The sequence below is a fragment of the Coffea eugenioides genome, chromosome 1, assembly GCF_003713205.1.
Source record: "Coffea eugenioides isolate CCC68of chromosome 1, Ceug_1.0, whole genome shotgun sequence".
NCBI classification, from domain to species: Eukaryota; Viridiplantae; Streptophyta; class Magnoliopsida; order Gentianales; family Rubiaceae; genus Coffea; species Coffea eugenioides.
Window position 1 is genome coordinate 43,104,175 of NC_040035.1, and position 12,698 is coordinate 43,116,872.

Genomic DNA, 12,698 nt, shown 5'->3' on the forward strand with positions numbered 1-12,698 from the left:
AACCTAAGTTTGGCAAGTCAAAACAGATTTTATCTTATTTGTGATGATCAGTATACTTATAGAAGTTTTGGTCGGTTTTTATTTCTTATTTCTTGTTTTGTAAGTTTGGTAAAATTAAGCATTGGGATTGGTCCAATGACCAACGTCGTCGAGTTCAAAGTTCGAATTCTGAACTTGATACGTAGGAGTAGAAAAGTGTATGAATGGGTGCGAGGGTTAAAATTTTGGAAAGCTATTTTCTTTTAAAATTTTTTTATTTTTTCGTAAACACATTTGCTAATCACTCTTTTATCTCGCATGCATCAAATCGCTACATTATTTTTTTCTATAAAAACTCCAAAAAAATAGAAACCAAACGGGACCAAAGTTTGGCAAAGTTACTTAACATATTCAAGCTGGTTAAATAACAATTAATTTTGACTTGGTTTTTACAAGCAGCAGTCTTACCAATGAGACATCAATCTAATGGTTAAAATTGAAACCATTAAAATTAGATGTTCCGTCCCTCCCTATTTCTTAAATTCCATCCCCTACCCCACTAGGAAAAAAAATTAATAGAAAAAATTAATAGTCTTATTAAGCTTATAATTTTTTTTCTTTACAATTATTTCTTGAAATTCAGCTTTAATCTATTGATAATTTTTTCATATATTCAGCGCCTGTGCATTGCACGGTGATATACTGGTGTAATATAAGTCCAACTCAAAATTGACTCCATTTATAATGTACGGGTTTTGCAATATGTGTACGGAATTAAAACCACCAAATAGGATGAATCATAATGTCTAAACTGTGTTAACCACTCGGTTTTCAGTGGCCACGAGACTACAGTTATTCCATGCATTAGGTCAAGAGTTTGAACCTCATTTTTTGGTGCATTAAAGCGAAGCATATGTTTGAAGCATGTTTCCCTCAATATATTGCACGCCCTTGTTGAGGATTTATCCTTTATTAATTATTACTAATCCATACAACTTTTGAGCTCGTTAGGTTACATATTTTAGAATTTTTTTATACAAAAGTATCACTGTAATTACTTTTATATCTCACATCATAAGAAGTACTGCAGTAATTATGTCAAATAATACCTCATCCAAACACATACAAAGTCAAGGATACAAAAGTATTATTTGATGTGTTTGGTTATCAAATTTTTTATAAATATTACTTTGTTTTCATCACAAACATGTTTTTTAATTATCTTTCTATGTTTTCAACCATATTTTTTATCTCATATATATCATATTATAAAAAAATGTTACAAATGCTACAATAATTATTTCAAATAATCTCTTATCCAAACATAATGACTGTTATAATATGTTTGAATGGGGTATTATTTATAGTAGGAATGTTTAGATAGGATATTATTTGAAATAATTAATGTAGTACTTTTTATGATTTGATATTTGTAAAATGTAAAAGGTAGTTGGGAATATAAAAAGGTATGTTGAAAAATGTGTTTATGATATAAGCAAAATAATAGTCATTTTTTTAGATGTTGTTTATGTGAGGTAAAAAAAAAAGTTTAACAAATGTTGTTAAGAGAATATCATCAAAACTTTATAAATTAAACTCCTTTAGGAGTTAAATCCAATAAAAGTAGTTAAACTCATTTTTTCCCAATAAACTCATTTAAAATGCTTCTTTCTCACGTTACTCCCTTGAATGTCTAATTGAATTAGTTCACCTCTTGTGTTATTACAATTTCTCAAATTGTATCATTACAATTGGGTTGGATAATCCACTTTCGAGTTGATTTTGGCACGTGCAATATACATGGTTTTGTGAATTGACCAAATTATCTTTCCACGTCACATAAATTTTTTACCAAAAAAAGTTTTTAAACAAACTTGAATCAATAAAATAAGTCAAAATTGTAACGCTTTTGATCCACGGGTTGGCCTAATTAACTTTTGAGCGAAATTACGGTACAAAATATGATTAATCTAAATTACTTGATAACTCACGATCCCAAGCATATATGCATACCATTTCCACTCCACGATTGCGAGATATCACAAAAATAAACTATGGATATTGCACTTGTCCTAAAAATTTTTAAACTTATAAGACATTTTTCATCAATTGGGTTGGAATAATTCAGACTTCAGAGTGTGAACATAGTGAAAGAAAACGTATAATAAACCACTAATATGCCACTAACTCACTAATCTACCTATTGCTAGCTTACGACTCTGTTATTATTTTTTTGGGGGTACATCTCAAACCTTCAAATCACAAATTTCAAATCACCTATTGCTAGCTTACGAAATGAAAATTTTAGTCCCTTTCTCAAGATTTTGCTGACAACTCATCACCCAAACACCAAAAAGGGCTTCCCCAGCAAATTTTTCCAAAGGCTTTTCTGGCAATTTTCAATCCAAGTGCACAAAACCCTCAATTTCCTTTCCCGCCATTTGCCTTCCTCTTCCCTCCTATCCATCCGCATCCGCAACAGCAATGAGCCACCCGTGTCAGTTGTCTCCCTCTGCGTAGCAGAAAAACGGCAGCTGATGTTCACCGCATTCAGGTCATGCTCTTCTTCACTCTACTTTACCCACCACACTCTTTCGCTTCATCCCCTCAGAAAACCACTCGGCTTTAAGCCCTACTTTCTCATCTATTCTTCCTTCCCCGCAAAACCCTTCTCTCAGAGATCCCTCTTTCTCTCGATTCCATTAGTTAATCCAGGATCAATAGCAGCAATGGCTTCTCGCCCTTCTGCCTTCGACCTCCTCATGTCCAATGCCAGCAAGAAAAAGTCCGAGCAGAAACAACAAAAACCATCTCCCAAGAAACGCAAAACCACCACCCCCACCATCACTTCTCAAAATTCTGCTCCGATTTCAGTCAAAAAAGATATGAAAAATGACGATTCGAGCAAGATTAAGGATGCCCAGCTGGGGAAAAGTGAGGAAGCGGTGGTTAAGAAACCTAAGGTGGTAATTACTCCTGATGAGAGCCTTCTTGAGTTGAAGGATAAGGCGGCAAGTTTTGATCCCAAGAAGGCGGCATATTGGGGAAAGGGACAAAGGGTGCCGTTTATGTTTGTAGCGAAGGCGTTGGATGCTATTTCTAAAGAATCAGGGCGGATTGCGATAACTGCAATTGTTTGTAACATGTTGAGGACTGTGATGGAAACGACGCCAGAGGATTTGGTGGCTGTTGTTTACCTTTTGGCGAACCGGATTGCTTCAGCTCATGAAGGATTGGAGCTTGGGATTGGGGATGCTTCGATTATTAAGGCTCTGTCCGAGGCGTGCGGAACAAAAGAAGCACAAATTAAGAAGCAGTACAAGGTGAAACTCTACTACATTCCAGTCACTCGTGTTTATCAAATCTTGGGTGTGGTTTAGAAATGATTGAATTTCTTTTCTTATCTCTGAATATTATTGTTTATGGAGTTGGCTTTTCTTAACTTGATGCCAAGAAATTAAAGAAATTGTACTTCAAGTGAAATGACAGAATGATCGCTGGTAACTTGTTCTCAGTTGTAGTAAATGAAATTCTAGAGATTTTTGGCCTTGTTTCATTAATTGCAAAACATTAATAAATGAGATGGAGAATAGGGGAGGAGAAAGAAACACAAGTCCCACGCTGTATTTAGGCCTCTGCCTAGCTGTGGCTTCAATGCTGTAGAATGCTGCTATGGTGATTATTATGTTGTCTGATTCGGTTTGCAAGGTATCTACTAACTCAGTACAAGCACTATTGTTCTTATACAAATTATCAAGAATGGGATTAGAAAAAAAGCTTGTCCAGTCAAATGCCACATTTAATTGAATATTTTGAATTTAGCTTTGGTGCTATGTTGATGTCAAAAACATTCGATCCTTTGCCTGTGATTTTAGTTCTGGGCTCGATTTTGGTTCTACGAAGTAACTGCATAATTTGAGAAGCTGCTTTAGTTTTACCTTGTTACTTTCTTTGGCTGCAGCTGTACGTTGGTTGTTGTTACATTTTCTACGCTGTAGCTTGTCTGGAAATTTTTTTTTTAATTGATCTAAGATACAATTTGCAAAATGTGTTTTATAGTAGTGATATCTACTTAAAGATATAGAAAAATTTATCATTTATTCTCCTTATAATTTACTTGACTTCTGTGACTCTAGTTGCTTGATTTAATGGAAGGCTCTGGCTGATCTTTCTGCAATGAGTACACTGCACTTGTTTTAAGAAATTTTGTAGTTAGAGGAGCAGAATTTCATTCAAAGCTTGCGAATGGTGTGGTCTAGTTATATTTGCTTAACAATTTGTGTGCAGGAATCTCCTGACATATCAAAATCCTGCAAGTTTCTGCCCGCAATTTCTTTCTTCTTTTTGATTTTGAATGATTACTTCACTATCCGACTTGCCTCAGGAGCTTGGAGATCTAGGCCTTGTTGCAAAAGCAAGCCGTTCGTCTCAGTCTTTAATGCGCAAACCAGAAGCACTAACTGTTGTTAAAGTTTTTGATACATTTCGCCTTATTGCTAAGGTACCTTTGAATTTTCCCATTTCATGGACTTGGATGATGAGCTTTGATCTTATTCGCTGTAGATGAGAGTTAAACTGAATTGCCTTATTCCTTAAGATATTCATAGCTGCCTTTATTGGTTTCCATACATGAAACTTGAAATCTATTTTTTGAAATGTTTTGGAGCTAGAGTACACTAACTACCTGTTTGGTTGGTATTCTGGAATGGCAATAGCAATGAGTATCAAAGGTCCTCAATTGTAATGGGTTTTAGCAACTTCTTTTCGTATGTTTGGTTTGTTGTGGTGAAATAGGAATCCACTGAATTTTTTTTTTTTAGTATGTCTAGCTAATTCTTTTCCCCCTTTTGCCAACTTTGTTATCTTTCTTCCCAAATGGACTCTGTATGACTGCAACTAGACCGCCACCGAACTCAGCCAACAACGAAATTCAAAAAAAAAAAAAAAACTCAGCCAACAACAAACAACAAAAGCAGCCGCTAACATCACATCCATTCTTGCCAAACTAGAAATGTTTTCAACTCTTTGAATCATCACACTAATCCCCACCAATTTCAAATGACAGCACACTATTTTTTCAAAATTTCATATATCTGCAAAACCGCCAAAATCACCACAAACTGTTAATCAAAACTTTGATCCATCATGAATTCCCAACAACATCCCCACAACACTGTTAATATGTAGGAAAGGCTGATCTACCATGAGACCAACAAAAAAAAACCTCAATTATCTATCTCTAGCTTGGCTTCCATGGTCGTTGCATGTTGAAGGGAGGGCTGACCAGTAGAGGAGAGGATGGGTTAGGAGGTAAAAGTGAAAGTTGCGAGGGGGGCAAGAGAAGCATAGGTAGAGAGAGAGAGAGAGAGAGAGTAAGATAAAGATTACACAGGAAATGGAAGAGAGAGAGACGGGTGAGAAAAGTTGAACATCAGGGGGGAGAGAGAGAGGCTTTTTTTTTTTTGGGATGATGGGTAATCAGCCGAGATATGCACATGAATTGGTGCTTGTTTATTAACTTATAATTTATTGATGTAGAGAAGAGCATAACGGTTTACCTCTTTTAGTTTTGTAACTGTATCTCTATGTGATTTGCATTAGGAATCTGGTAAGGATAGTCAAGAGAAGAAAAAGAATCATATCAAGGCACTACTGGTTGCTGCTACTGATTGTGAACCTCAGTACTTGATTCGTCTGCTCCAGGTGAGACAATTGAAGATCTAATATCACAAATTGGCACCTTTAATCCCTGAAAATTATTCTTGAACTCTACATGCAGGCGAAACTGCGCATTGGTTTAGCTGAGCAAACTCTGTTAGCTGCTTTGGGCCATGCTGCAGTTTATGCTGATAAGCAATCTTCAACTCCTGCAAATATAGATTCTTCTTTAGAAGAGGTATCTTGGCATGAATTTAAACTTCTGAGAGAGTTTGAATCAATTTTTTAATTAGATTTTATTATTATGCTAATACTATGTGCAAATTTAAGAGAGAGTTTTTTGTTTATTGCATAAACATGTTGTGAAATTGCTTTCCTTCCCTCAGGCTGCTAAAATCGTGAAACAAGTTTACTCGGTAATTCCAGTCTATGATAAAATAATCCCTGCTCTTCTTGCTGATGGTGTATGGGATCTTCCCATGACATGTAGCTTTTCACCTGGTGTTCCTGTTGGACCTATGCTAGCAAAACCAACTAAGGGAGTTTCTGAAATATTGGATAAGTTTCAGGATATTGAATTCACCTGTGAATACAAGTATGATGGAGAACGTGCGCAGGTAGCAAGAAACTAGACATGACGCCTATGTTATATGCCTTTCCTTTCATAGTCTTGGTGATGTGTGTTTGTTTAACCATGTCCTGCAGATTCACTACATGGAGGATGGTACAGTGGAGATATATAGTCGAAATGCAGAAAGAAACACTGGAAAGTATCCTGATGTTGTGGATGCAATTTCAAGGTACTTTTATTGTAGCCCATTCCAACTTTGATTTGGAACATGCTGTCACAAGCTGGTTAATGGTTTGATGAACAGGAAGAGTCTCTTTACTTGGTTGAGTAAGGCTGTCTGAGCTTAGCACTGTACTTTCACTGCTGTGGTGGGCCTTCTCATGATGGGTTTTTGTAGTCTATTTCTTTCTTAATGAGCAGAAACATAATTTACATAGTTGGGTATGAGAGTATATCAGTAGAGCTTATTTTTAAGAATGACTAGTTGTTTCCTACTAACATTACAAGTCTGCCAGAAAATCTCTCTCAATTTTCCTGACATTTAGCTGTTTTATTGCAGGTTTAAAAGGCCGTCTGTAACCTCATTTGTTCTTGATTGTGAAATTGTTGCATTTGATCGTGAGAAGAAAAAAATTCTCCCCTTCCAGGTGAACTGTTTACTTCTGTAATATTGAGCTTGCCTAAGTGCAAGATCTTTGTAAATCTGATTTTGTCATGGGCCTGCTGAAGTGGTCCTTTTAACTATGCGAGGACATCAGAACAATTGAAGTTAAATAGAAAAATTGATTGCTAACTGATTTAAGTCTCCCATTCTGGCTCTAGCATTGCTTATTGTGTAGCCTCCATGATCTTTGTTGTGGCATATGACAACAACATATACAATGTTAATAATTTATGTACAATCAATGCTGAAGTATTAAATTGGCAAAGTAACAAATCTCCTTCAATCCTGTATTGGGAGGAAAGTGGTCGATTCATCTTTGTTTTTCATTTGTGAACTCGTCAACTTTGGGTGCTGTAAGAATCATCTTGGTATTGAGCATGCTCAAAATCCTAGGGCTATCTGTTATGGGCTATCTCATCATGAACTTAAATGGGGCATGCCTGGGGCCTGGCCCATGAAATGCTTCCCGACACCTTCAGTCCCCCTATGGGATATCTTAAAACTACACGTGCAAGTTCTTTCTTGCATCTATTTCAGGTGCTTCATTTGAGTCAGTCGATGTCATATAATTCTTGATTTTTTTTTATAGGAACTGGAGATTTTTGAGTGTTGAGGTATTAAAGTTTCGGCCAATTTGATCTGTCCAGTGTCTGCTCTAAAATATTTGAAGGTGGTGAAATTTTGATGAATATGACTAAGGGTAGATTCATTACTAATTGGGCTACTTTTTGTTGATCAAATGAGGAATTTACACTTTGAGGGATGATGATGCTACATGGATGTTAGGCCAAACAACTTGAAAATTGAATTTGGAATATATTGTATTTGATTTGATGCTTTTGTATAAGCACTTTTTTTAGTTTCTTTTAGGTAATTCAAGTCAAGCTTTGGCAAACAGACCATCATTAGTCTCCATCAGGGGCCTTGCCTTAATCTTGTAACATGTCCACAAATTTTACTGATTTATATATATCAGGCTATTCTTTTCTACTGACCATGTCCCTACCACCCACCAGGAGGATAAAGGGGACACACTTAGGTTTCCTAAACATTTGTTGTCTCTACACTTTATCCTTCTAAGTATATTTCTTGTCATTTAGGAGCCAGCTTCTTCTGGTGTTCAGCTTTTCATTTTGCTGGAAAGAGTGTTACACATGATTGTTACTTGATGAAATGCTAGAGTTGTAAGAATGGTATTACAAATTCAGACTTAAAAGTATGAATTGGTGGCAGGTCCTCAGCACACGGGCTCGTAAAAATGTGGTCTTGAGTGAAATAAAGGTTGGTGTTTGCATATATGCTTTTGATATCTTGTATATCAATGGCCAACCTCTCCTACAAGCACAGCTTGACAGTCGAAGGCAGGTATGCTAATTTTTGTTCAATGATGTTAATATCTTTATCTGCTTTTAGCGTTGGGCAAAAGACTCTTGGGTTTTTTTTAAGTCAAATTACAAATGGTTTGACCAAAATGTTTTGAGTATCGCATAAAGAACGTCTTGTGACTCTCCTCCTCTCCTTTTCCCATTATAAAATAAACTAAAAAGAATCCAAATGACAGTGCTTGCTCAGTAAACATGTCTCAGGCTATTATCTTTAATGCTGATTGTCGACCTTTTAGTAGTCATGTTATTTTCCTTTACTCTTTATGACTGGTTTTATGCAGCATCTTTACGAGTCATTTGAGGAAGAACCTGGCTTTTTTCAATTTGCTACAGCAGTAACATCAAATGATCTTGAGGAAATACAGAAGTTCCTTGAAGCTGCTGTTGATGCCAGGTAACTCGTCTTTGCAGAGTTCAAGATCATTTTCCTGTCTTGGCCTTATTGTATTGTTACTAATTGGCTTAATCTACTTTATTTACTGTTAGAATTTTTCTTTTTTAATCTTTGACTTCTGCACTTGGCGGAATCGTAATTATTATATCTGTCAACTTTTGCCTGTGGACAAAGTTTTGTACAATACAGTTTCTCTCTGTTAGGTCAAACCTGTTGTATTCGATGATCTTATGCTTGCCTAGTGCAATATAAGATCATCCAACCTTATGGCTTCTAGTGCACTAGAATTTTGGCCGGTTAGAAAAGTCAACTAGTTAGATAATTTAATTCAGTTTTTTCTCTGTACATCTGTCATTTTTTCTTGTTATATGTTCCTAATGTGCTGTGGTGTAAGGAGTTCTTTTTCCCTTTTTTTCCCTGCATGTAATAGATGGTGAAATGTAATATTATTTGTCTAAGAAGTAGTAGTTTCTCCCTTTTTTCTGGCTTCAAAGTTGAGATGTGCTTAGCTTCACCTGAGGGTTCCTAGCTTGGAGCTTCTTTCTGCAGAATCAACAAAAATGTTTCTACAGATTCTACAAGAACTGTTTGTTATTTTGTCTATCCATCTTTGCAGTTGTGAGGGGTTGATAATTAAGACATTGAAGAAAGATGCCACGTATGAGCCTTCCAAGCGGTCAAATAACTGGCTGAAGTTGAAAAAGGATTACATGGATAGGTATGTGCATTGAACTGACAGCACTGGCTATTCCTTTTGGGCTTGAGCAACTTACTTTTCACCTGATATGATCTGCAGTACGGGTGACTCACTGGATTTGGTTCCCATTGCTGCTTTCCATGGCCGGGGAAAACGTACCGGTAATTTGACATATCATATTTTTGAGAGGACACTAAGTGATTATTTGCTTATTTTGGCTCAGATTCAGATTTGTGTCACTATGCTTGACATTCTTCACCCTAGCTTCAGATATAGTTACCAGTGTATACTCTTTTGCTTTTTAATTGGGTTTGTATTGCTGCATTTATTGGAAGTTGGTTCATAACTTTGTTGAACCATTTTTAGGTGTTTATGGAGCCTTTCTCCTTGCTTGTTATGATGTCAACAACGAAGAATTCCAGAGCATATGTAAAATTGGTAATGTGCCTACTTAATGGTTCACTGTGAAATTTACCTTGATAGGAAACTTCAATTACTTTGTCTAAACTCTAAATACATACATCCCTTGACATCAAGTGATAAGAAACTTCTTGGCTGTGCTTAGGCACTGGATTTTCTGAAGCTGTGCTTGAAGAGCGCTCTGCCAGCTTGCGCTCTAAAGTTATTCCGAAGCCAAAGGTATTTCATTTACTTCCTCATTGAATAGGAAGAATTTTGTATTTCTGTAAACCTTATATGGATTCTGACATGCTTCTGGATTTAAATGATATCCCAGTCTTATTACCGGTACTCAGATACAATCAATCCAGATGTATGGTTTGAACCTATTGAGGTAGTAAAAGTTATCCTCTGCTTCCTTTTCTGTTCATTGTTTGTCATTTTCTTCCTTTTTTTCATTACTCTGCTTTTTACATCAGTGCCAGCTGGCTCACATAATCTTTCAATGTCTATTCTTTTGTGAGATTCTCATTGATCATAATGAATTAGGCAATAATTCTATGCCAATGTTTTGTGATATTCTTTTCCAGATTGTTTCTGTACTCAGGAAGAAATGTTGGGAGCGAAGTTTTCTTGCTCTATGGGTTTTGTTTGATACATCCATTTTTTTAGACTTAAGTTGGATGCTTTATTAGCATTCTTCGTGTTGTACATGTGGGAATCCCGTTCCTTGTGAATATAGACTTTCTTCTAGCATGCTCCTTTTTTATGCAGATTATTGTTCTGCCTCATACAGTGATCTTTTGAGTCATATACTCTTTCAGGTTTGGGAGGTAAAAGCTGCTGATCTGACTATCAGTCCTGTTCATCGTGCTGCTACTGGTATTGTGGATTCAGACAAGGTATTTGTTTACTTCCAAGCGTGTATAATTAAGTTAAAGAATACATCTGAACTTCCTGGCAGTGAATCCATCATACTTTGATTAAGCTCTTAAGATTAATTTTACTGGTCATTTTCTCCTCCCTTTTTCTATCATTCTATCCTTTTTTGCAAGCATTGGCAAAACCAAGACTTTTTGTTAGCCGCTGGGTGTTTTTTTTATTGTTTTTTTTGTTGTTGGGGGGGTGGGGGCGCTGCGGTGCTCTGTTAAGTGCTATAAGATTTTTAAAACATTAGAAGGGGCAAACCCTTTTGTCAAAAAGGACTATTTTGAAAATAAATTATGTACATGGTAAAATCTTTAGACTTCATTCAATTTTGGAGGGAGTGCTGCCCCTCGTCGTCCCCCAAAGGAAAGTGTATATGGCTGTTGAACTTCATGCCACATCGTGGCACTTTTTTTTCCTCTGACATACCAAACTTTGGTAAACCGGGTGTTGAGATTATTGTTATGTAGATCGTGAGTTATTCTTAGACAATGAAAAATTTTGTTCCTGTGATTCAAATCTGATATCCCTTCACCTTGTTAATTTTAATTTTCCAAAGGGAATTTCTCTTCGGTTTCCACGTTTACTACGGGTTCGAGAAGATAAGAATCCAGAGGATGCCTCTTCTGCTGATATGGTAAAGAAAAATCTTTTGACTACTGGTTCTTTATTAATTCACTGATAATCTTTCGCACGTTAATGAAATGTTGCCTGGGCCTCTTTCTGAATTGTTGTTGGATTGCAGGTAGCAGATATGTATAGAGCTCAGAAACACAATCAAAGTAACCGTGATGATGATGAGCAATAATGAAAGCAATTAGTTGGATATTTTAGTTCATTTATAGAAATGATGCCTATTGTGCATGTCTGGGCATCCACAAAAGTAAGTCGTGCCCTCTGGAAACTTGTGTTATTGTCAAATTTGATGCACTGGTTTCACTGATCTAAGTAATATTCACAGTGTGAGTAATATAACCAGTCATTTAAAACCCATTTAATTTCTTGAATTATGATTTATGAGTCACAGCTACCAAAATAATGTTAAAACCTGTCCAGATACTTTTGATTGCATGCATCTTTAGATAAAAACCCTGTATTTATTTCACAATCATATCCGTGTCTTACAACTTTTTTTTTTTGTGGTGGTGGGGGGGTGTTTGTTTGGTGGGGATTCTCTCTCTCTCACACACACACGCACGCACACACACACATTTAGGATTTTGCCATTTTGGTATTAAGTTTGTCATCATTCTAATGCTGGTTTCTCATCCTTCCAATACTGATGCCCAAAATTCGAGAGGTGACAGTTCTGGTTTTCAAGTTGCAGACCCTCCCATCTGCTGTAAACTTTCTTCTATTGCTATCAAAGATAGAGAAGCGCTGCAATACTCGGATTCTTTTAGTTGCTGTTCCAGTTTTCCCATAGAATCTGTTGATTCATTTTAAAATCTGGCTTTAGCACTTTCCAGGTGTTACATGTATAATTTGATCTATATCTGGGCAAAGGAAAGAAGGCGGAAAAAAAGAAAAAGAAAGACGGACTTCCAAGACTGTTGCTTATACGGTGGGAGCATTATCCCTCGGGTTATTACTTGGTCTGAATGTGTTCTAGAAAATGGCACATGTTACAGCTGGAGACCGAGTATTTACTTGACCTGCTTGTGCATGTTGTCAAGAGGAAGAAGACATCGCGTTTCCACGGGAAAACGCAGTTGTGATACAACTGGAATGCCTCTTCACAGTTTCATATCTACGATATTGTCTTTCTCTATCAATTCTCAAATTTTCTTTGGGGCACCAGACTTGGGTTCTTGGGACCAATGATTACTTGCTGTGCTGTTGTGGGATTTGGAAACGTTAGTAAACCTGGCAATGATGTTGGTTAAACGCGCATTAGGCGTGGATGGGGGGTAGGTTAGGTATGGGATTGAAAAGGATGGGTCTCAGGCCTTTGGAGGCTGCTATCCCTCAAGAGTTCGTTAAAAGACTTTTGAAGTCAAAGAACCGCAATCGCGTTAGTACTT

The 12,698-nt window shown here is 36.5% G+C and overlaps 1 protein-coding gene across 4 annotated transcripts; it reads left to right on the plus strand.

The window, feature by feature from the left end:
- The first annotated feature begins 2,382 nt into the window (after positions 1-2,382).
- Positions 2,383-12,449, plus strand: LOC113750804 (DNA ligase 1). 4 transcript variants are annotated; one of them, XR_003464663.1, is made up of 18 exons: positions 2,383-3,302; positions 4,364-4,480; positions 5,581-5,682; positions 5,759-5,875; positions 6,024-6,254; positions 6,343-6,437; positions 6,768-6,855; positions 8,106-8,237; positions 8,539-8,651; positions 9,268-9,369; positions 9,448-9,509; positions 9,715-9,786; positions 9,914-9,987; positions 10,085-10,141; positions 10,572-10,649; positions 11,234-11,311; positions 11,420-11,557; positions 12,134-12,449. XR_003464663.1 is itself a non-coding variant. In XM_027294750.1 (17 exons), exons 1-17 carry the CDS (start codon positions 2,517-2,519, stop codon positions 11,480-11,482), a joined length of 2,367 nt encoding a protein of 788 aa, XP_027150551.1. In that variant the 5' UTR covers positions 2,383-2,516; the 3' UTR covers positions 11,483-11,758. The 4 variants fall into 4 exon arrangements, 2 of the variants coding, with proteins under 2 accessions (XP_027150551.1, XP_027150563.1); XR_003464662.1 differs by having other exon boundaries at positions 12,144-12,449; XM_027294750.1 differs by lacking the exon at positions 12,134-12,449 and having other exon boundaries at positions 11,420-11,758.
- Positions 12,450-12,698: the final 249 nt, after the last annotated feature.